Genomic DNA, 25,912 nt, shown 5'->3' with positions numbered 1-25,912 from the left:
CTTTGTGCTTCTATAATTCATGGTGGGGTAAAAATGTACTTATCTACAGATGTGACAACAGAAGCTAGGACCATTTTGTTTTCTTTTATCTGAAATTCTAGGTTGAAGGTGATGATTGTGTAGAGACACTTTTGAAATGGAAGAAGCTATCCTTTTATTATGACCATCTTATGGAACACAGTTGATCAAATTTTATTTTTTATAGTGCAATTGAGAGCAGACAGCCATGAAGAGACTTAAAGCACACACAGTTCAAAGCAGCAAGATAACAAACATAGCAGTTCTAGAAATGATGTGTTTACGGGAATATATGCCAACTCTCTGGATAATTAGACTATGTTTGAAAAAAATAAGACAACATGTATGCCAGCTGTCAAAATATAGCAAAGAGTTACGACTGATGTTGCATGGGAAAATGACTCAAAACAAATACAAAATAGGTTAAACGAGAAAAGCCCATGCCCATTTTTCTACAAAAGTCATAGTTACAGTATATGCTATATTTTTCTAAATGGACAAGATCAGTGCTTTTACTAGATGATAAAGTTCTAACATTTATTAAGTGGCACATTGCTTTCTGAAATGATCATTCATATGTTTCAAAAGATAGAAATACAGTACCTATTAAAACTAGTTATCCCTTTAGAAGTTTTCACATTTTTTTCTTGTACAACACTGAATCACAAAAAAAAAATAATTTGGCTTTTTTGACTTGGATCAACAGAAAAAGTCTCTCTAATGTCAAAGTGAAAACAGATCTCTGCAAAGTGGTCTAAATTAAATACAAATATAAAACACACAAAAAAATTGACTGCATAAGCATCCATCTCCTTAAATCTATCAGCTTCTTATATCTGGACACAATTTTCCCTCATTCTTTGCAACACTGCCCAAGCTGTGTCAGATTTGTTTGGAGATCATGAGTGAGCAGCCTTTTTAAGTCCAGCCACATACTGTATTCTTCTTTTGATTAAGACTTGGACTTGGCCACTCCAGGACATAAACGTTGCTTTTAAACCATTCCTGTGTATCTTTGGCTTAATGCTTGGGGTCGTTATCTTGCTTGATAACAATATTTTCTCTCAAGGCACAGGTTTCTCAAAGATTCTTTCAGGTTTTCCTCATGGATTTCTCCTGTATCTTGGTACATGCATTTTGCCCTCTACACTTGCATACCTTCCAGGGCTTGCTGCACAGAAGCATCCCCAGAGCATAGAACCTTCTTTCATCTGACTTCAGATTCTCCCATGTACCTTTTTTCAAACCCTTCTCAATATGTAGTGAGCATTTTTCTCTTTGTCACTCTCTCAAAAAGCTGCAACTGCTGAAATAGCAATTCCTTCATATTTATCATTGGTCTCTTGAAGGCCTCCCTCACTTACCTTCTTTTTACACAATCATTCAGTTTTTGTGGACTGCCTGATCTAGGTAGATTTACATCTGTGCCATACTTTTTCCATTTCTTAATGACTGATTTAACTGGACTTCAGGTGACATTGTGACAGATATTTTTTGTCTCCATTCCCAAACTTCTGCCTTTCAATAACCTTTTTATAGAGTTGGTTGCAGTATTCATTTGTCTTTATCGTGTAAGCTAGGCCATAACACTGACACACCACAAGCTGAATCTTCCAGATACAGTGTACTTACTTATATTGCAATCAATTGAAACCCTTTGACTTCACACAGGTGCTCTCCACTGAACTAACTATGGGACTTCTAAAACAAACTAGCTGCACCAGTGAGAATTTAGGTGTGTTACTTTAAAGGTACTGAGATAAATTCAGTTTAGATCAGTTAGAAGAGATTTGTCTTCACTCTTGGTATTAAAGAGTTTTTTTTTTTTTCTGTTGCTCACTGTCAAAAAATCTAAATTAAAAATCTACATTAAAATCTAAATTAAATCTACTGTGATTCAATGCTGTATAACAATTAAATGTGAAAACTTCCAAGGAGATAATACTTCTCATGTGCACTGTATAATGGTGTTGCTCACATTCCTCTTACACCACTCAAGTTAAAAAGATGGCAAATCTTTTACATGAAAGTATAATGCTTTGTTTTGCCTTTTTTCTGCAAACCATTCTGCATGCTTATCAAACACTGCCCTGGTTCCAAGAGTTCTAACATATTTCTAAATATGCTCTCTAATAAAACCATAAAGTTTAAATGAGTGAAGACAGAAAAACTGCAGTCAGTCAAACTATCTTACTGTAAGGCTGCCTATAGTCCTATTGCTGACATAAAAACAAATTTGTGAAATGCAAGGAAAAGTGACATACCTTCTGTACAGCAACTTACATCAACTTCAGTTGAAGAGGCAAGTGTTACTAATCAATAAATGTTAAGCAAAAAAGCTACATTCCACTATGAAGCTGATTTTTAAACATACAGGATGTCCTGATCCTCTTAAAAAAACAATTACTTCAACAATTGTGATTAATGTCCCATGAATCTCCAACGTTATGCAAAGATTCTTTGCTGGTGGACACTTGTCAGCTATCTACGGAGTGGATGTTTTTTATTTAAAGAGTAAAACTACAAGAAGACTGACAGTTGATTACAGTCTGAAGGCAGTCATAACAGCAAAGAACAAAATGAGGAATGAAAATGACCTAACATTACATTTCTGAATATTCTTGAAATATTCATCACTGCATGCTCCCAAGCAGTTTCCAGAGGTGCTCCAGTAGCGTCCTAACTACATACCCAAACCATCTCAACTCTATCACAGGACCTGAATCATTATGCCGCCACTCAAGCAGAAAACAATTACTTAGAATGATAGATGCTTTGAGTGAGTTTTCTCACCTGTGTCCAGCTCTTTCTCCTGGAAGGATGGTAGCTCTTGGTTTACCCAGTCCTCTTGGGAGTAATCCTCCATTGTACTCCCATCAGACTCCATCTCCTGGTACAGACCACTGCTGTTTATTAATACAGGTTGACAGGTTTGTGAGTCCCAACCTCCCTGCCCAAACACCTTTTCCAGCTGCTCTATTGAGTAACTGCTTTTCCGTTTGCCAATACCATGTTCTTTGACACGACTGTAACATCGTCTTAAGGTCTGAAAAAATATTGAGAGGAGAGAAAAAAAAAAAAGAGAGACACTGTAACCATATAAGAGGGAAGCACAGGGACAGTTTTTGACTGTAGTGTTTTACAGAAAGGAGGTGAAGGACACTAGAGCAAGTGCTAATGACTCCTGATCTATAGCTTTGCTTATCACTCGCATAGTTCATGATATTGGATTTGCATCTCTTACCATCTCTTCTGAGTTCAAGTCTAAAGTTGATATCATTTACACAAGTTCTAGTCATTGGGTGTCCAAACTACCATAATACAAACACGAATTACAATTAGATTAAGATACTCACAAAGGGTCTTTCAACAAGTACATAGCAGGAATAAATTTTTTTGACATCTAGTCCAACATGTTAGCTGCAAAGAAGCCACTATGTCCACATATCATGGCACAACGTATTGCACAAACCTATTCAAATTAAATCAGACTGATTATGTTTTTTATCAATAATTGGAAGAGGCCTCTCAAACTCTTTTCCAGTGACTGCCTCTCTGATTAAATAAAGTAGTACCCAAATATTTTGGCTTAAAATAGCCTTTTTGATTTAGCAAATGAATGCTTGTGGTCAAACTATTTTAGTAAATGGTGTGATTCTTATTTTTTGATTTATACTTTTAATTTCCAGTGCAGTCCCTTAAAGCTGCATATTAACACTGGTGGTAAAAATACATACATACATGCATACATACATACATAAACAAATTTAAAAGTGTAATTGAGCAAGATCAGGATTTCACTTACAAACATCCTCTATAAGGTGCTTGTAAAGACAATGCAATTCTCTGTATTGGTGCAAGTAGGACAATGTTCTGTGGATGTGTTGAGTCTCCCAGTAGGACTTCTGGCACAGGCAAAATCAATGGGAAAAAACAGACCTGGTTTGAGGGCAGTGCATTTGATACTGTACTTTTCTGGCCAATCCAGCCTGGTGTCCTCTCATGCAACTATAACTGCAAACCCAGGTAGCAAATCTAGAATGGAATATTAATAAGATGCTTCTAAGGCAAAGACTTAGAGAGCCTGTACTACAGAGGATAGTGCTTTTAAGGGTAAAACTGACAGTAGATTTTGTGGGGGAGACAGGGTGATAAACCTATTTTACAAAAGCCCAGGCAGGCCCTTTGTGTTCCACTAGTGCTGGGCGGTATACCGGTTCATACCGAAAACCGTTTTTTATTTTTTTTATGATATGGATTTTTCTTATACCGCAACACCGGTTTAAATTGCCTAAACGACGTTCGGAACGTGGAGCAGCGGGAAACTGTTCAAGTGGGGACCTTTTTCATTGCTACACCGCTAAACACAGATTTGTTGCACTAGGGCTCTTTTTCACTGCTACACCACCAAATAGTGGGCGGTAGCGTAGGAATGCTGCGCGGTGAAAATGGACAGAGAGCCTGGAGATACTTTAGTTTTAAAAGGTCAGATGTGTAAATACTGTTTCTATACTACTGGATAATACTGCAAGCCAAGTTGTACTTGTTTTATTTGTTTTCAATACAGTGTAATGTACCTGGGTACTGTGTAATAGTGTGACGACATGTTGACTTTATTCTCGCTGTTTATGTCAAGATTAAAGTCGACATGTTGACTTTATTCTCGTAATTTGTCATTAAAGTAGAACATCGTAAACTAAACTTCATCGTAAAATGAATATTTAATTTACTAGATTTTCTCAAACCCCGTCATAAGTTATATAGCACATTAAATGCTTTGTGTTAAGTGATTCTTAAACTGACTTCTTCTTGCACTAAGAGGAGGCGCCGGCAGCGATCGCCGCACAGAATACATTCCCTTCATGATCTTCCTTCTCTCTGAACATTTAGAATGCTAAAATAAATACTTAATATAATTTTCATGGTGAAATGCATTAAAGCATGCATTAATCATATGGGGGCATGGCGGCGTGCCTGCCTTGCATTTGCATGTTTTTCTGGTGGGTTTACTTGGCACTTCAGTTTCCTTTCAAAGTCATGTAGGATGTGGGGTTTTGTTGTGGTATATTGACCCTGCTAGTGTATGTTTTGCTTGTATTCATCCTTCGATGTGCTGGCGACTCGTTTTGAGATGGGCTCAACTCTGAAAGGATGGGATAATTAAACATGTATAACGAAGATATTTTTAAAGTTCTGAACACTCCGTGGGCAAAGTTTATAACTAGTTTTAATTTCACAAAGACGTTTATCGTGTGGTGATTGGTTATGTGGTGAAAGAAAAAGGAAGGATAGGAACTGGGGTTTTGGTAGCCTACGTCAGATAGAGACAGCATGCATGCAATAAAGATAGCCCGCTCAGAAGAACATGCATTAAATTCTGTGTTCGTGTCTCCGACCAGCAGATCACGAACCCAACATTTACACAATATTTAAGTTAAACCTGTGCGATAGCTATTCATACATCCAGTTTTTTTGAGCCTCGTCACACCTGCCATAAAGTTCTCTACACTGAACATACAGTGGTGTGAAAAACTATTTGCCCCCTTCCTGATTTCTTATTCTTTTGCATGTTTGTCACACAAAATGTTTCTGATCATCAAACACATTTAACCATTAGTCAAATATAACATAAGTAAACACAAAATGCAGTTTTTAAATGATGGTTTGTATTATTTAGGGAGAAAAAAAATCCAAACCTACATGGCCCTGTGTGAAAAAGTAATTGCCCCCCTTGTTAAAAAATAACCTAACTGTGGTGTATCACACCTGAGTTCAATTTCCGTAGCCACCCCCAGGCCTGATTACTGCCACACCTGTTTCAATCAAGAAATCACTTAAATAGGAGCTGCCTGACACAGAGAAGTAGACCAAAAGCACCTCAAAAGCTAGACATCATGCCAAGATCCAAAGAAATTCAGGAACAAATGAGAACAGAAGTAATTGAGATCTATCAGTCTGGTAAAGGTTATAAAGCCATTTCTAAAGCTTTGGGACTCCAGCGAACCACAGTGAGAGCCATTATCCACAAATGGCAAAAACATGGAACAGTGGTGACCGACCAAAATTACCCCAAGAGCGCAGAGATGACTCATCCGAGAGGTCACAAAAGACCCCAGGACAACGTCTAAAGAACTGCAGGCCTCACTTGCCTCAATTAAGGTCAGTGTTCACGACTCCACCATAAGAAAGAGACTGGGCAAAAATGGCCTGCATGGCAGATTTCCAAGACGCAAACCACTGTTAAGCAAAAAGAACATTAGGGCTCGTCTCAATTTTGCTAAGAAACATCTCAATGATTGCCAAGACTTTTGGGAAAATACCTTGTGGACTGATGAGTCAAAAGTTGAACTTTTTGGAAGGCAAATGTCCCGTTACATCTGGCGTAAAAGGAACACAGCATTTCAGAAAAAGAACATCATACCAACAGTAAAATATGGTGGTGGTAGTGTGATGGTCTGGGGTTGTTTTGCTGCTTCAGGACCTGGAAGGCTTGCTGTGATAGATGGAACCATGAATTCTACTGTCTACCAAAAAATCCTGAAGGAGAATGTCCGGCCATCTGTTCGTCAACTCAAGCTGAAGCGATCTTGGGTGCTGCAACAGGACAATGACCCAAAACACACCAGCAAATCCACCTCTGAATGGCTGAAGAAAAACAAAATGAAGACTTTGGAGTGGCCTAGTCAAAGTCCTGACCTGAATCCAATTGAGATGCTATGGCATGACCTTAAAAAGGCGGTTCATGCTAGAAAACCCTCAAATAAAGCTGAATTACAACAATTTTGCAAAGATGAGTGGGCCAAAATTCCTCCAGAGCGCTGTAAAAGACTCATTGCAAGTTATCGCAAACGCTTGATTGCAGTTATTGCTGCTAAGGGTGGCCCAACCAGTTATTAGGTTCAGGGGGCAATTACTTTTTCACACAGGGCCATGTAGGTTTGGATTTTTTTTTCTCCCTAAATAATAAAAACCACCATTTACAAACTGCATTTTGTGTTTACTTGTGTTATATTTGACTAATGGTTAAATGTGTTTGATGATCAGAAACATTTTGTGTGACAAACATGCAAAAGAATAAGAAATCAGGAAGGGGGCAAATAGTTTTTCACACCACTGTACACCTGGGGACCCCTTACTGCGAGAGAGCAGCACTACCGCTTCACTACCGTGCATGTGTAATACCTGCTTTAATGCATTTCATCATGAAAATGATATCAAGTATTTATCTTAGTATTCTAAATTTTCAGAAAGCAGGAATATCATGAAGTGAATGGATTCTGTATGGTGATTGCTGTCTTCTCTTAGTGCGGAGGAAGTCAGTTTAAGAAGCGTAGTGATTAACCACTGGGTCGGGGAACGTAAGACAAAGCATTTAATGTGCTGCATTAATTTATGACGGGGTAAATTAAGTAATTGATTAAACATTGATTTTAGGAAGAAGTTTAGTTTACGACATTCTACTTTAATTATGAAGTAAACTATGAGAATAAAGTGGAAATGTTGACTTTAATCTCAACATAAATGGCGAGAATAAAGTGGAAATGTTGACTTTGTTCTCGACATATAGTTTGTTTTTTTCTTCCCAGTATAGCTTAGCTTGAAGCAAGGTCCATATTAATGCAATCTGCCTAAATGATGGTTCAGTTGGTAAAGATGTCATCACCAAGTTGCACTTGTTTTATTTTATTTTAATTTGGTGAATACTGTGTAATGCACCTGGGCTTGAAGTCTTGAAGTAATAGTGCAACTATCAGTAATAATACTATTATTTATTTTATTGTTATTATTTATTAGTTTAAATATTATGCAGTTTAATGATGATAAAGTTGTTTAAAAAGTCACTTTAACGTGTCAGTGGACAGAGATTGTTAACATTAACAGAAAGTGTAGTTGGTTTACAAAAAATATTTACTATTTATTCCTTTTCTAAGACATATTCGGTGCAATACAATTTTTGACAAGCACTTCTGGATATTTTAGTAAGTCTAAATGCCTCTTTGTATGGTTGAAAATATGTTGTCAAAATTATAGTTTGTTTTTGAAAAATTTGTGCAATAAAAAGGTTCTATATTTTGACTGCATCTGTCATGCAATGTGATACCTTCTCCATTAGTGCCACCCCCTTGAAAACTATCACTTTATGGGGCAATGCAAAACTGTATTAATAATTGTGTGCACATTAAAATGTTTTTTTTGTAAAGTGTACAATACTCTTGACAGTGGAATAGGTTATTCTTAGCCAGTAATTGCAGTGGAAAATGTGGTTAACATCCACTCATGCATGGGGAAAAAAATACCGTCGAATACTGTGAAACCGGGATAATTTAGAAAAATACCGTGATATAGAATTTTGGTCATACCGCCCACCCCTATGTTCCACTCTGTTTGCATATCCTTCCAAATATTTGTATATTAACTCTTTATTTTGGTATTCTTTTTTGTTATACTGACTCCAGGGGCCTCCTGTATAAACGATGCGTACGCACAGAAATGTTGCGTAAGAACGTTTCCGCATTCAAATCGCGATGTATAAAACCTACACTTGGCGTAAAGCCACGCACTTTTCCATGGTACCTCATACCCTGTCGTACGCAAGTTCTCCGTTTTGCAGACTGGCGCCACCCAGCGTCAAAGCAGTGCTACTGTTCCTGTGTGGTTACCCTTTCTTAGATCCACATCCACGACGGTGGATCAAGTGCTCCTTGTAGAATTGTTTGTACTTGCAAGTTACCGTGAGGTAATTGTACTTATGATAGTTATAATATTGCAGAACCTGAGCCATTTTATAAAGCGTGCATTTACATATGATGACGATATCATTTTTAAGATGAAATGCAGCAAAATATGTTGATTATATCATACAGATAAAACTTTAACTACATGGTGCCTCAGTGCTAGCGAGCTTCAGCTTCGTTCATGGTTTGTTCCTGCCTCGCGCTGTTTTCATGCTGTGACTGGCGCGACACTGGAAGGATAAATGGATAGAATAATTAAACATTACGAAGATATTTTGATGTTCCTTAAAAGTTTTGAAGAATCGGAGTTCTAAGCTTACAGATGGCTTAACGTCTATTACAGAGCTGATTGTGTGGCGATTGGGTATTTGGAGAAAGAAAAGTACGGACAGGAATTGGGGGTTAGTACGCTTGTAAAAGACAGTGCTTCTGTAATAAAGCATTTCATTGAAGGTTGCGCATGGTGCAGCAAGCATCTTGCTGTAAGACATGAACAATCACTGTGCCACCATGTTCCCATGTTTAATAACATGCTTTAACTCATATCATCATGAAAATGATATCACGTATACTTCTCAGTATTTTAATTACTCAGAGAGCTGTAATATTACGAATGTAATGGATTCTGTGTCCTGTTGGAAGAAGAGCACGTAGTGATTCAGGCACATTTAACGTGCTACTTTAGTTACGATGGAATTTGAGAAACTAGTAAATTAAATGATTTTAAGATGAAGTTTATGATGTTCTACTTTAATCACGTAGTTTATTTTGTCATTAAAGTGGAAATTTCAAGATTAAAGTTGACATTTCATGCTTTTTTCACACTGTGTGCCTTTTTTTCTCTGTACCCTAATAAGCTTTCATATGACACTCAGACGTTGGGCTACGAGTCGCCTTTTCACGACGACTTTGACAACTTTTTTATTTCGGGCACTGTGCGACTTTGTGAACTTGAGCTTTCAAGTTTCTCCGTCACGCTATGTCACTCGATCAACTTCCTTTTGTTGCTTATATAACTGTTTAAACCAACAAATAGTACATTTTTCTTTGCCTCCATTTGGTATTCACTGAAATTCTTCTATTTTTCCTCGTACTTTTGCCATTGCCTTTTCACAGAACGCTGGGCTTAAGGACTATTTATATTGATTTGCATATTCAAACAGGCGTAATTCTGGGAGGAGTTGGGGCGGGACAGCAAGCGCGTGCACATGTGTTTATTTCTACGCTGAGCGGGATTTATGGAGCGGAAGAATGCGAAGTTTGCGAACGCATAGATTCCTGCATCTGGATTTTTCTGTGCGTAAGCACATTTCGGCTTTTGTGCTTACGTCATGTTATAGTGCGAATTATGTATGAGGCCCCAGGGGAGCTAGGAGACTATCCTCTATTGTCTTTTTTCTTTGTGGACCATCTTTTCTATGTAAGCTGGGTGGGTCTGCAACAGGTTAACAACTACTATACCAAGAATAATGAAGACCACAAGTCCGCTCTTTTGTTTGAAGTTAATCCTTTATCTTTCACTTCTTAAGAGAGTCTTTTGTAGGTTATATTGAACTCTCAAGAGAATGCTTCTTTTTCAGATGCAGCCATACCCTGTTCTGGAGAAATTTTTCATCATTACTGATGGTGAATTGTGAAAAGTGCATTTGCCGTCATCATCATTACCATCATCATGACAGGTTTAATAGCCACTTTCCAGGTTTACCAAGGTAGGCTATTTAAATATTTTTCCCTACACTCTCTGTGGTCCTGAGCATCCTTTGGGGCGAGATGCATTCTGCTCATGCATATTGTAAATTCAGAATAGCATAATTTTTCTTAGTTGAAAAAATGTACATGCAATGTCTGCGTATATCTGCACCTAATTCACAGAAAGACTGCATGAGTTTGGATGAAACAATAAATTTATTTTCCATGACAGCTTCATCACTGTTTGAATATTCATTTTATAAATATAATCACAGGGAGAAACTATTCAAATTTCAGACTGTTAAAAACTAAGTAGTGATCAGAAAAATAAGAAGTAGGAGGTGTAATTGTGACTTCTGAGTTGTTGTTTCCTTGCCTTGATTATGTCAAAAAATGAGCAATACATATATTAAGGGGTGAATTTACAAAATACTGCTCTGCACAAGTAAATAATACGCTCACTAAGTTCAAAATGTAATAAGCCAAAGGTACTGCATCTGTCCCAGATTACTTCAGATATACCATAAATACAGTAAGTTAGACAACAATATGCTTCTTAGCAAGCAGTCTTAAGTTAAACCACTGAATATCTGGATGATTCCGTAAACCTCAGTAAAACAAACATGTGTCTCAGCTTGCCCTCCAAGATGGTTTATTTAGACCTACAGATGTATTTTATTATACTACTGCTACATTTCAGCCTTTATGTTTTTTTTATTAATAAAAACAAATATAATACAGCCATTAATGCTGTTCATAGAAACTTAACTATAGTAATGCCTGTGAATGCCCCTCTCCCAATAAAACAAAAATCCATCATCCCTCCAAAAATTCTTTGTATCAGTACCCTGAACCAACCCACACTAAACTGCATCTCTCCATGCTCTGTACTTTCATAGTCCTCAGCCATGTTAGTGGAAACGAAGGCAAAACAGAAAGCAAGACATAAAACCAAGCCTCCAGCATTTTTGGGATTTAAATTATTTCAGTAAAAAAATGGCAGCATAGCATTCATATAATGCAAAACAAAAAAAATAACATATACAGCTGCTTTTTTATCAACACTGGGAACAAATCAGAACACGGTTAAACCTGGCTCCAATTTTATTTCCATTGCCTCTTTTTACCCCCAATAGACTCCCAGAACCAAACTTCAAAGCATGGTTAGTTCCAGCCCAGTATATGCAACTTGTGCTGGACTCCTAACGACTTCAGATATGTTTCTGTGTAGCTGTGAATACACTTTCAAATCTGTTGATGTCCTCTGTTTATAAACTCTTGCTTGGTTGTATGGATTAATTTTATTTTGTGGAAAACCAAGTAACAGGGGCACAGGGCATGCAGACAAAATGGCAAGGACTTACTGGGAATACTCAAAGTGACTTGTACACTTTGATCCATAATAAAGTGACAGGTATGTTGAAAATCAATCGACAAGATAGAAGAAAAGAGAATACTTGACAGTTTATAAAGTTAGAAAAAATACATAAAATAGCAACAAAAGGAACAATTAGCTTTAGGGAGGTCACAAGAACCAATATTTATGTACCAAGTCAATTCCAAAGTTCCAAAAATGTAATGTTATCAGCTTTTTTTTCTATATTGGTAATACAGAGTGAAAGTTAGCACTGTACTTGTGTGTGACGGCAAATAGATGAATTACTCGGGAAAGCACAAGAATATGTTAGCTAGAATAACTTGACTCAGAACTACATATAAAAATGACTCACTGTGGTGAGGATACAGTACCACATAAACAAATATCAACATGAATAACAGAAGAGGGCATGTCTGGAAATGGTTTGTGTAAAGGCAGGAGAATTTCAGTGCATGTTTGTGCAAAAAAGATTGTGAATGTTTAAAGAGTGAAATGATGTGACTGAACATGTGTGAGTTCAACTTGTAGTGTAACAATGTTGTAAGAAGAGACAAAATGATGGGATGATGAATCACTTTTTAATACCGTGTCCTACACAGTCTCTAAAATTGAGCGTCACCTTCACATTAATTATTGAATTGCATTGAACTTCTTTACAGATGTCAATTTAATCATCCATCCATTTTTAACTGGTTTAAACAGTTCAGTGTTGTGGAGCAGAACTCATACACCAACTGTTATGCATATAGGACACTCTTAAAACTGCACACTGGCAGCACTAACAACATCTGTAGCAAATAAAAAAATCGAGTCACGTTTCAGACAAATTAGCTATTTGGCTTTACTGCACAGGTGATGAAATTTGTTGTTAATTGTTGTTTGTTAATACCAAAATAAAACTGGTATAGTGCTTCAAAGTACTGTGATTATGCCAGTTAGCAGAACAGGCAAAATAGCACACGTCATTAATAATTATTAATACGCTAATGCAAAATTTGTGGTATTTGTTTGGATTATGAAGTTTGGAGTCATAATAATGCTCTTTAATATAACTCCTAAAATGTGACTGACTAACTGTCAAACTCACTAATCAACAAAAACACTATTTTTCATTTGGCAGGTATCCACTAAGAAAGGAAATTTCAAAATATCAATATTTAGGGGTTAAGAAAAAAAAATTAGAAAAACTAAATACCCAAAATACTCAAAAGTGTCTTGGCTGATTTGATTAAATTTGGTGATTCTGTAAAAAAATAATAAAATTAGCAAACAAGTTTTTTTTTTTTTTTGGTAGACTAGGGGGCTCAGCGTTGTGAAGGGGGGTGCAGCACAACAGTTGCCCTTCGATCATTTTAAAGCCTGTACAGCCGCTCTCCTTTTTGCCACTTCATGTCTCTGCTGCTTATGTTGTGCTCGCTTCTCTGTGATCATAAATATACACCTGACCGAATTGTGTTTTCTTTGAAATTAAACATGTCGTTGCTTTAACTGTTGCGGGACCACAGATTCTCATAGTGTATGTTCCATTATTGTGTAAATCTACGTTTTGTGCATTGAATGATGCGAATGCGAAAATACTTTTGTTTTCTGCTCTTTGCCTTTTATTTCTGACGTCCTTTCTCCTGCTATTTTATCAATTACACCTGGTCCTGATGATTAATTTCCTTTGGTTTGCGCTAATGCAATCTTTTAATCGTCGACGTTTCATTTATAACGTATTATCCTTTATACACTTTATATGCACTGAGACACCTGTATCTGTGTGTGCTGCTCCCCTTTACACTACTGATTTTTTTTGCTGGCTGTGCTCTGATATTGCTTGTAAGTAGGGCGTGTCTTGCAAGAACCTCATGTTCTATATCCCCGCGATCTTTTGTCGCACGGGTCTTTTATTTATCTTCCGTGATCTTAACGTGAAGATCACGTATTGTCTCATAGTCATTCCCTCCCACAGGATTTTTTATATATAATAGAGAGATATTTGTTAATAATGCTTTAGCAAGTGATACAGCCTAATGTACTGCATCTCGTGTTTTGCCACAGTGCTGACGGGCACTTGGGATTGCACTGAAAAATGGGGTGTGTCAGTTTATGCAAATGAAGGCTTGCCCAACTGATTCAGTAAGAGTGGTATTTAACATATAGCATCACTCCCTTCTTCATCTTATCTGCAACATTTGTGCAAAAGCTGATCTGAAGACTACAATTCCCATCAGCCAGGGCGCTATTCCAGGAAATTTTTCATCATCAAGAAAACCTGCAACTTCTGTTTTTTTTTTTTTTGTTTTTCCCTTCCATAAACCACTTTTGGATAACAATTTCATTGTCTCGCTGGATTACAACTATCTTTTTAAGTTCCCTGACAATGGACAGACAGCATCTGAAGACTGGGTTTCTTTCCACCTTTCATGAATAAAGTGCTATTTGGGTCCTGTTGGTGATCAGTTAGAAATGGGTAAAAATATCATGCAGCGCTCTTGATCGCTTTGGTGAACCGGGGGTATGTAACATGCAACAATTACTCTGAGATAAATTGATTACAGTACATTTTTTAGCAGTGCATGGCGTTGTTTTTTAAAAAGCCAACAATGCTATCCACCTGCAAATCACTATGACGTTTGCAATACCAATCTTCCAATTAGTACCAATATCAATCTTTGGCGTTAGGAACTTTTTGAAGAAAAAAGTAAAAACAAAAAAATATAAAAATGTAAAAAATGCAAATCAACTGACAGTTCAAGCCAAAATTGAACAGAATGAAACAATGAAGATGCTGTTTTTAGAATGTGACAAACAGAGAAGAGAATGTTGCTTTGAAGTGAGTAAACAGTAATTAATAACTTGTTTTTTTGTTGGTACACATTTATTCAAACACAGCGTATACAAAGGCAGTACTAATTTTAGGTTTTGATGCTAATAGAGAGTCAAGATTTTGACCAGAATTTAGGTTTGAATGAATCAACTTTAAAGTATTTTTGTAACATTACTGAATACCACTATTGGTGATATCCTTTAATACAGAGTTCTGCTGCAATCTTTTTCAGAGCAGCATCACCAAAAACTGTATGTAGCATGTTCAACAGGTCAAGTGAACTAATATTAGCCCTTGAGGAGGAAAAAAAATATTGTATAGAGAAAAGTACTTTGTTAATTACATAGTATTTCTGATACATGTAATTAACCAGTGGCACTATAACTGAGGCCCACTAACTGGGCAAAGTCAGGTAACATAGCTAGTGTGTTATATTTGAATGGTACATTGACAAATGTAATGCTGTGTACCAGTGACACTGCAGGTTCAGTTAACATTCTAATTCTCAATTTGCAAAGAACCCAAACAACAACAAAGTCTTATCACTCATATGAGATAATTTGAAAACAACACAACAAAGGGTGTTTTACAGAAGTTCTAAAACAATGGATGAATGTAAAACTAATAAGCTTGGTTTCACACAGAAATAAAAATTTGGACAAATATAAAATGAAAAAAAAAGAAGACAGATTTGGAAAATTAAAGCACCAGGATTTTGTGACATTTAAAAACTGAATCAATTTGTCTCATCCATCAAGTATTACTCTTTACTATTACATTACATTGGAATTTACTATTTCAGCAGTACAGATCTAATAATGTTTGAATTGTTATTTTTAGTATTGATTTGACACAGTATTTCAATTAATGGAGAGAACATATCAGAAATAATTTGGAATGTGCACTTGTTAAGATAAATAAGGCAGTCTGTGAAAATTTCATCCTTTATAAACACTATGCTGAAATCCCCCCAGTTGTTGTTGCATTGGGGGATTCCCCATGTCTACCATCAATCCATTTTATTCAGGGACTGCAGGGGAAGCAGTGCCCAGACCTCCCTTTTCCCTGCCATCTGCTCCAAATTCTCTGGGGGATTCATAGGCATTCCCAGGCCAGCTGACAGACATAATATCTCCAGTGTGTCTTGTGTCTGTCCAGAGGTCTTCTCCCAGTTGGACAAGCCCGAAACACTTCCTAGGGAGGCTTCCAGGAGTCAGTTTAATGCAGAGGAGCTGCAGCTCTACTTTAAGCGCCTCCAAATATCTATGTTCCTTAGTCTAAGGCTGAGCCTAGAGACATCCCTGTGAAGGAAACTCAGTTCTGCTGCTTGTATCTGGAATCTGGATGTTTCTACCGTAGCTCGTGACCATAGGCGAGGTTAAAAACACAGATCAACTAGTAAATCAAGATTTTCAATTTTCGGCTCGACTCACTCTTCACCTTAACTGACCAGTACAATGTCCACATGACGGCTGTTGATCTCACATTCCCTTCTTCCCTCACTTGTGAACAGGATCCCAAGATACTTAAATTCTTCTGCTTAAAGGGGGGGGACCCCACTCTTTTCCGGCTGAAAACCATGACCTCAGACTTAGAGTTGCTGATCCTTATCCTGGACACTTTATACTTGGCTGCAAACCGCCCCAGTATCTAAGGTCACAGTCCAATTAAACCAGTAGGACCACATCATCTACAAAAAGTAGAGATGCGATCCTGAGGTCACCAAACCAAACACCCTCCACTCTTTGGCTGTGCCTAGAAATTCTATCCCTGATGGAATCCCACAACCATGGGGAATGAGTCAAACTTACTGAGCGCAATGTGAACCAAGATTCTGGTGGTACAGAGACGGACTAGCTTGCAAAAGCAGGCTGAGTATCCCACACTCCTGAAGCACTCTGTGGCAGACAGCCGGCTCCTCAACCTGGCTGGGACCCCCAAAGAAGAGAAGGATGGGGGAAGGCAGCTACTGAGGGCCACTGCCTCCCCCAAGACGCCAGACGGCGAGTTCCCTTCAGCATAGCGGTGCCCCAGATTCCCGCAGGGCATCATGGGATCTGTAGTTTGGCATCACATCCCTACTGGGTACAGTTCCAACAAGTCACGAGGTTGGAAGCCCAAAGAACTTCCGGGCTGAAGAAAACCTCAAGTCCTCCATCTGACCAGGAAGTGCTGGCAAGTCACGAGGACGGATGAACGGAAGCACTTCCGGGTCAAGGACTATATAAAGGACTACTGAAGACCCTGCAAGTCAGTCGGAGTCCAGATCTAAACACTAGCATGAAGAGTCTATAGCTGCAGGTGGAAGCTGCCGTCGCTGTACTTTGTATATAACAGCCAGATCGAATGTTATTTACCTATTTATCCTGATTTATTTACTTACTTTCTACAGCGTATAGTCACAAGTAGACTGCAGAGCTTCCCGTGTACATATACAAAGTACAGTGACGGCAAAAGTAAGACGCAAATCAAATGTATACTTTTATTCTAAGATAGTAAAAATAAGAGCAGCTTATTTCTCAAAATGGAGTCGTCCGGGATCAAACCCGTGAAGTTTGGATTACCAATCAACAGTTGTTACCGTTGCGCCACCGAAGCGATCGTATCAAAGGGGTGTGAATGTTGCACCCTAACGCGGGTTCTTTTTCTGCAGTTACGTTCTTGAATAGAAGTGCAGTTGTTCTATTATATTTGTACCTTTTGTGAAAAGTGTTTTTGATATTTGGACTTCAGTCTTCACACATTAAACATGTCATGTCTACATTTTGTCAATTATTACTAAAACATGAAAAACGTTTCTGTTTTAACGATGTGTTTATATAGATTGTTGTAGACACAGAACACACATGAAATGCATGTGTTCCAAATAATCATATAGTATTTATAAAAGGTGTCATTTTGCTTGACTTCTCACTCTATACAACTCTAAGCAACTGACATGCGGGTAAACAGACTTGAGCTGAGAAAACTGTGCCGTGGTGGGGGGATATGATAGTAGGCTGCTTTCTGCTTATCGAAACATTTACAGGACAAAAGTCGCTGATGGAGAGGTGCGAAGCGATTTAAGCTGGGATGGATCTACAAGTTTTTTCGTAGGCTCTGGTACAATACAATACAATACAGTTTATTTTTGTATAGCCCAAAATCACACAGGAAGTGCCGCAATGGGCTTAAACAGGCCCTGCCTCTTGACAGCCCCCCAGCCTTGACTCTCTAAGAAGACAAGGAAAAACTCCCAAAAAAACCTAGTAGGGAAAAATGGAAGAAACCTTGGGAAAGGCAGTTCAAAGAGAGACCCCTTTCCAGGTAGGAAGAAGGGGTTCAATACAATACAATACATAGAACAGAACAAATCCTCAATAAAAAATTAAAAAATTTTTAGAAGTACGGAGCAAAATTTAACAGTAGATGATATCACATAATAAGATTTGGATAATTTTAGACTCCTGGAGACCTCATCCATCAAGCTGCCTCCCCCATTTGGGGGGCCAAATGTGGGGGTAATTCTAGTGTTAAATATTGTGAAATTTCATTGGTAATGACATTGAATACAACAATTCTAGTTTTGTGGCATACCTAATCAGCACTACAATAATTATTTTAATATCTTCCATAGGGATATGTATTCCAGTGTTCATTACTTAACCCTTTCATATTGTAATTGAACAATATTTTGAAACAGACAACATATCATTGTGGTCCCTAGCATCTAATATGGCTGTTAAAATTCATATCAGAACTTGAAATGTATCTGGATGTTTATTTAAGTTTGAAATTCAAAAGTGAAATAAATTCCCCCGTCACTATCCTGTACCAGCTGGCATCATTGTACAACATTGTAGGATTTTCCAGATCATCATCTCATTATTAGTAAATCGCATTTCAAAAAACAGCATATTATTTTTTTTTTAGTTGGACGGCTACTAATGCCATAAATGAAATTGACAACTTTCGGTCAAATAAAAAATGTCTCCCTTTCCATTTCAAATGCAGGGTGGTCCACAGTGTCTCTCTTTCAGTGTACAACTAGCTGTTGTGACAACTTCTGTATCCAAACTTCTGCTGATAGGCGCACTTAAATTTCAATTTGTAGTGAGAACAGTTTTTTAGCGAGTTTGGTAAATCCTTTATTGTGGAAAAATGCATTAACCGTTTCATCACTAACAATATGTACTTAATAAAGCGGTGTACATGTAGCTCCCTGAATGTTTAACTTATTTTTGAATGTATTCAATATAATGCATATTTTTAATATGAAGAATTCAATCAAGTAGCAGCCTAGTTTCTGATGTGCAAGGTGTTTTAATCAGCAGGCTATTTAGATATTCTACATCAATTCATACTGACAACTGTGGTTCTTGTATCTGTTTTTAATGAATGATGTTGCATTCACTGTTGTTGATATTGTACTACTGTCACTTGTCTGTGGGAGACATGCAAGTACTCTGTACACATGACAATCAGTGTGAACTTTAAATATTTGTTTTCTTATGTGCTCTGAATGTTTGATGTCACACACACAATCCTTATGTCATTTTGCAAAAAAAACAGTCTAGATGTTCAGTTGGTGGGCTAAGTTAGTTGCAGTGCACCAATTTCACATCATAATGGACATACGTTCACCTGGTAGTGGTTGCCATACAACATAATTACACACATAATAAAAACTAGTGTATCCCATAATGCTAAACATGTGCTTCTTTTTGAGAAAGTACCCAAGTAAAATAAAGAAAAATGATACTAGTGATATAAAATTGAATTTAGCAACCCTGTTTCATGTCACAGCTGGCATTTTCTGACCTTTCTGACCATTAGATTTACTACAGGTTACCCTTTGCCTTAGCACAATTTTCAGTGCCAGTGTTGTGAATAATATATTTCAGGTAGAGGGTTAGTGCATTCATGGAGCAAACATGGAATGAAGAGAATTTCGGCAGCTTTTGAAAGTGCATTACTTTCATCTTTACAGGCACATATATTACTTTACAGCATTAATAAAACGTAAACGAATGTCATGCAAAGTTCAAAGATTTAAAAAACTTGAAACCTCTGATAAACTAGCAAAATTATAATGGCAGATCTGACAGCGCAAAAAAAAAAATCAGGCTGAGTTTGTTTATTAGTAGTGCCATATGCAAGCTTCTACTGGTTGTGCAGAAAACCCTTGTTCAAACTGTCTTTCAGCTTCATTTCCATAATGTAACTACTGAAGAGTTGTTAATGGCAGTCACAGCCACAACTGAACATGTGCAAAACTATAATAAAAATGTTTTATTTGGAATACCATCCTCTAACTACAGCAGGCGAATAAGATAAGAGATGACAAATAGTGGCTGAGAACACAGTCTCTTTTTGATATATTTAACACATGTATAACACCATCTCTTGATTAATCTGGGTATCTATCTATATATTATCATTTTTGATGGTGTTGTTAATTGCAGTTTAACACAATTTAAGATTTTCACACCTGCTTAACCTAATTTGGGGTCACAAGGGTTAGAGCCTTTCCTGACAGGAATGGACACAAGACTGGAACTAGCTATGAATGAGGCATCAGTCCAATCACACAAATGCACCCAACCAAAATAATTTTGAACTGAAAAGCAACCTAAAGTTCACGTCCTTGAAGTGTGCGAAGAAACCCTGAGTATGTAGAGGAAAACCCACATAAACACAAAAGAAGATGCAAATGCCTCACAGATAATGATCAAACACGGGGTTTAAACATGATGTCATTCTGTAACCAATCTTCTAGCAAATTGGTCATATTTGTACATACCATCTTTTATTGAAATCAGTTTCAAAAGCACCTTATTTGAATAATAGAGTACAGCTTGAATATTTTATATATGGGCATAGAATGGCTAAGAAAGGATTCATTCATCCATCCATCCATCCATTGTCTCCCGCTTATCCGAGGTCGGGTCGCGGGGGCAGCAGCTTGAGCAGAGATGCCCAGACTTCCCTCTCCCCGGCCACTTCTTCTAGCTCTTCCGGGAGAATCCCAAGGCGTTCCCAGGCCAGCTGAGAGACATAGTCCCTCCAGCGTGTCCTGGGTCTTCCCCGGGGCCTCCTCCCGGTTAGACGTGTCCGGAACACCTCACCAGGGAGGCGTCCAGGAGGCATCCTGATCAGATGCCCGAGCCACCTCATCTGACTCCTCTCGATGCGGAGGAGCAGTGGCTCTACTCTGAGCCCCTCCCGGATGACTGAGCTTCTCACCCTGTCTTTAAGGGAGAGCCCAGACACCCTGCGGAGGAAACTCATTTCAGCTGCTTGTATTCGCGATCTCGTTCTTTCGGTCACTACCCATAGCTCATGACCATAGGTGAGGGTAGGAACATAGATCTACTGGTAAATTGAGAGCTTCGCCTTGCGGCTCAGCTCCTTTTTCACCACGACAGACCGATGCAACGCCTGCATTACTGCGGATGCCGCACCGATCCGCCTGTCGATCTCATGCTCCATTCTTCTCTCACTCGTGAACAAGACCCCGAGATACTTGAACTCCTCCACTTGGGGCAGGATCTCGCTACCAACCCTGAGAGGGCACTCCACCCTTTTCCGGCTGAGAAAGATTCAAGGATTCAATTTAACTGAAGCAAGACTTACATTCCAGAGCTACTAAGTATCATTGAGACTCTAAACCACAACATCAACACTCCGCATATAAGAATTATGAAATTATATTGATTGGGGCACACAATTAAAAAAAAAAAATACATTTTAGCCAGACCACCTTGAATGATGAGAGTCAATATGTTGATAGAAGACAGCAAAGATACACTGGTCAAGGTAAATAATTCTGCTATAATTTATATACTGTAGCACTTTACCTACCTCTTTGAAAACAAGGTGTATAAGTAACTAAACACATTTTATATGAAACCCTAACTATTACTGTGATAACAGGATTGGTGACTTAAGGTAAGGATTCAGAGTGAGACAATTCTGCATTGTGAACATTTTTGAGTATATGCTTTTAAATCAAGATCACTAATGACTCGCCTAACCAAGGTCATCACTTCTTTCCAAAAAAGCTTTAGATCATTAAAACTAAAAACAATAGACGGCTGTTTATTTCCCTGAGACACAGCCCTCACAAATGAGTAATTTAGCTTGTCTTCCTCCCTTATTAGGGTATCCTTTCATATATATAGTTATGGGAGGTGTATGTGTATGCACATGAATGTTTGTGCGTGTACATATACTGTATACACGCACGTTTCATTTGCACGTCTCCTTTATAATTGCACTATTCTGCAACAGGTGGTAATGCATGTTGCTTACCTTATATTATTTATATGTGATGTTGTTTTCTGTTATAAGATGCTGGTCGCCTCAGATCAAAGCACTAATGCGCAAATTGTTAAGATCAATTGCATTTTTTTCAGAAGACTTTTTCAAAACAATCACCAAAACGAAAACCGAAAATGTATATGGACAACAAACTGACAAATCACGAGGAGACCTAGTTCAAAACTGACACAGAAAACAAACCAGTTACTTGCGAGAGATCAGTCAGTTAGCGTGCTTTCTTATCGTAGCTGTCATAATCTGCGGGACAGGTACCATATTAGTACTGACAGGCAAGCCTGACTTTAAATAAAGAAACGTTCCTTCAACCCTTTCTCGCTCTCCCACTCGATCACTGACAACTGTGAAGACGTTTCTGTACCTACTGGTCACTGATCCTTTATCCCCCTAAATCAGTTTTCTGCAGCAATGCTAACCTTCATGAAATTGAGGCGCCGCACCTCCTTTGTTTAACTCTTTGTTTCGTCCTGCACCTTAGCTTCTCGCATTGCATTTCTTCCCATTCGATTTGCTTCCTCTGTTGTTGGCAGGTTTTGTCTTTGAATTAAGGCATCTTTGAGCACTGTCTCGTTCCCTTTGTGTCGTATAACAACAGCTTAATTTTACATTCAGCTCGGATCTCCTGATATGGACCTGTCTTCACATCTCAAACTAGCCCTCCCACGACTGCCTTTCTATGGGTTCTTAACTTGTTGTCTTTTCTAATTTAGCTTTGTACATCCAAGAAAAGGCTATCTTCTATGGAATCCACATACCTTAATTCGTTCTCGACACTGAGAAGGCGTTCTCTCATAGCCAAGCTCACCCAGGGCGCGGGAGACCCGTTCATACATGGCAGGCCCTGGCGCCTTGCCCGAAAACACCGTGCCAGCCCCTTCAAGCTGCTGCATGCGTGCCTCAGCCAGTCGCTCGTTGCCCCAAACGGCGATCAGTGCGTTCGTTTCCGACGGTGTCCAAGACATCCCTCTGCAGGCGGGAAAGCTGTTGGAGGCGGAGGCCGAGCTACCGCGGCCTGCGATCGCAGAGCTTGGGGTACCCAAGTTCAAAGGGGAAAAGCGGGTAGGAGTCGATGGGTTGGAGTGGTACGGATTTCCGTCGCTCAGATCTGGTGATTCCGGTGACGGGGCCTCGGTCTTCGGGATCTTTAACTGCATTGATATCCCGGGCGAACGATCCGCGTTACTGGGCGCCGCCATCTTGGTTGTGTTGCTAGGGGGAGGGGGAGGGGAGAGCGGATACTGGGCGGGCCAAAGGGTGTTGCACGCCGGGATATTGCAGGGCAAAGAATAACGCTGCCTCGCTTAGCGGGGGTTTACCCGCAAAAATATGGCGGAAGGAGTGCGCCGCTTAAATTTGGATTAAAGTAAATGTTTTAAATTATGGCATTAATGTGATAGAAATACAAGTACCAAAACAGTCGTGCAAAATAAATGCACGATTTTACCATTTCCTTGCACGAAATGTGAATGCTTGTTTAATTAATCGATTGAAACCTAATAGTATTAGACGTAAAATATGATTTCATAGAAACTGTGTGACACTAACATTATTTGTAATTTATCAGAGTTACCTACATCAGTGTCACAGGCAGTCGCATCTACCACAGCATTGGATTGAAGATTGAAATAATCCCCTGGTCGCCAGTCCATCGCAGAAAGCGCACACACACATCCACACTGCCTAAACTCTGGGCAAATGTAAAGTCGGCAATCAGGCTAACACGTCCGACCTAAACCGGATTACCCGTAGAAACGGACAAGTGCCACATAGACTGCAATCCGACTGGGAATGAAGACAGCAGCACAAAACAGTGCGAGAGTGTGTCATTTGTCACTTTTGTTTGCGATGAATTACCCTGACTATACGTCCATAAATGAGACAATACAGAGGGCTGCAAGATAAGAATAGCCAAAGGCGGGCGGGCACATTGAAAGCTTCACTTATGGGGACTCCTAACAGAGTGTGGCGGGGTAGGATTTGTAGGATGGGATCATGTAGTCCTACTTGGAGATTCGGTCCCGCAGAAATACCCACATTGTATCAAGGACTTAGTGACGTGGGCCCTCCTTGGAGTTTCTATTTCGTTTACGCCCAAACCGAAGAGCGGAGGATTGGGGTCCCGTTCCTCGGAGTTTCACTCGCGCTGAGATACCCACATTGTTTCGAAAAATATTGAAGCCCAGTTAACGGATTAGTGCTGAAGTCGAACATAACAAAAACTTAAATTAAACACATGCTTATAATTAAAACCGTTAAAAGCTGAAACATGATGATTGGTGTCCAGTCATTCTGACGTTTGCAGGTAATTCCAGGAAATCCAATTGCAAAGTTAATTAGAGCAAGGGTTTATATATATATATATATATATATATATATATATATATATATATATATATATATATATATATATATATATATGTATACGTGTGTGTGTTTTTATAGTGATTTTTCGTGAAAACCAGATGCATCGATTTTCCTAAGCCACTTTTAAGGGATGAATCGCGGTAACAGTTAAATATAACGCAAAGATGACAATGATCGCTGGTCATAAATCATATTTATATCAGTTTAATAGGTGAGGTTAGTTATGCCGATTGATATCAAAGGTAAAAAAAAGCAAGTTAAAATAATTGTTTAATTTCCGTTATGTAGAGATATTCCCTATTATACCACTAGATGACAGTGTATGCAATTTTATCTATATGAGGCGCATGAATCAAAATTGAGTTTACAGCAGTCACTTCTAAAAAGGAACGGCACAGTGGCGCTGCGGTTAGTGCTACTTTACGCCCCATGAGATTAAACATTATAGCCTTATTTTGACTATGCAGCTCCTGTTCCAGGCCAAAATGGTAACGGTTCATTTTAAATATTATGAAGAAATGGTGTGATAAATTCCTAAAAATCCAACAAGTAACAGTACATCCGACTGCAGGGCTGGTGAATACGAAGAGAGCAACTGCATAGAGAGAGATTTTGGAAAAAATGTTAAACAATAAGGGCGGCACGGTGGCGCAGTGGGTAGCGCTGCTGCCTCGCAGTTGGGAGACCTGGGTTCGCTTCCCGGGTCCTCCCTGCGTGGAGTTTGCATGTTCTCCCCGTGTCTGCGTGGGTTTCCTCCGGGCGCTCCAGTTTCCTTCCAAAGACATGCAGGTTAGGTGGATTGGCGATTCTAAATTGGCCCTAGTGTGTGGGTGTGTTTGTGTGTGTCCTGCAGTGGGTTGGCACCCTGCCCAGGATTGGTTCCTGCCTTGTGCTCTGTGTTGGCTGGGATTGGCTCCAGCAGACTCCCGTGACCCTGTGTTCGGATTCAGCGGGTTGGAAAATGGATGGATGGATGTTAAACAATAAAAAATAATATCTTTAAAACAGTAAACGTAAGAGACTTTTAATACGCATTGTGAATGACACCTTAAAGAGATACCAAAATTTAGAATATTTTAGAAAATGGAACAATCAGTATGTAAAAAATGCAATGTGCATAGATGCCGACCGAACATTAGTATTATTAAGTATTTATTTAGCCGACGTATTTATCCATGACGACTTACAAAGCAAATTATGATATATACAAGAATAACTAGAAGGTACAAACATCGAAAGCAACAAAGAACAAGATGAAAACCGAACAATATGGAGTCGTAATGCTACTAACTACATAATAATCTTCACATACATTATAGTTGTATTTTTACCATTTTTGAGTTTTTTTAACACTGCTCTAATATTTCTCACAATTTTTAAAATGTGTAAATAAAATGAATGTTAAATATTGTAATAGAGGAGTTGGGTTGGCTGGCATCCTGGCCAGGATGGATGGTTCCTGACCCAGCCGAGAAGCTTTTATAAGGGATGGATGGAGGGGCCATGTGCTCTTCCAATATAATATATGGCAGCATCTCTCTGGAAGGTTTTCAATATGCACACCCGCTGGGCTGCAGGGGAGTTGTAGTCCCAATA

The 25,912-nt window shown here is 38.7% G+C and overlaps 1 protein-coding gene across 3 annotated transcripts in view; it reads right to left on the bottom strand.

Annotated features, from left to right (window-relative positions):
- LOC114658258 (myb/SANT-like DNA-binding domain-containing protein 2) overlaps positions 1-23,682 on the bottom strand; it is a 28,119-nt gene extending 4,437 nt beyond the window's left edge. Inside the window, exons 1-2 of one of the 3 annotated variants that reach the window (XM_028810416.2) lie at positions 23,527-23,682; positions 2,812-3,064 (exon numbers count right to left, since the gene is read on the bottom strand). In XM_028810416.2, coding sequence (XP_028666249.1) covers positions 2,812-3,064; positions 23,527-23,601 — 328 coding nt within the window. In that variant the 5' untranslated portion in view covers positions 23,602-23,682. Of the gene's footprint in view, positions 1-2,811; positions 3,065-3,374; positions 3,397-22,707; positions 23,224-23,526 lie in introns of those variants that run through there. The other 2 variants (XM_028810415.2, XM_051931909.1) reach the window with 2 other exon arrangements.
- Positions 23,683-25,912: the final 2,230 nt, after the last annotated feature.

Source organism: Erpetoichthys calabaricus, chromosome 9, assembly GCF_900747795.2.
Source record: "Erpetoichthys calabaricus chromosome 9, fErpCal1.3, whole genome shotgun sequence".
Taxonomy (NCBI): Eukaryota; Metazoa; Chordata; class Cladistia; order Polypteriformes; family Polypteridae; genus Erpetoichthys; species Erpetoichthys calabaricus.
This window is presented reverse-complemented; position numbering and strand designations above follow the sequence as displayed.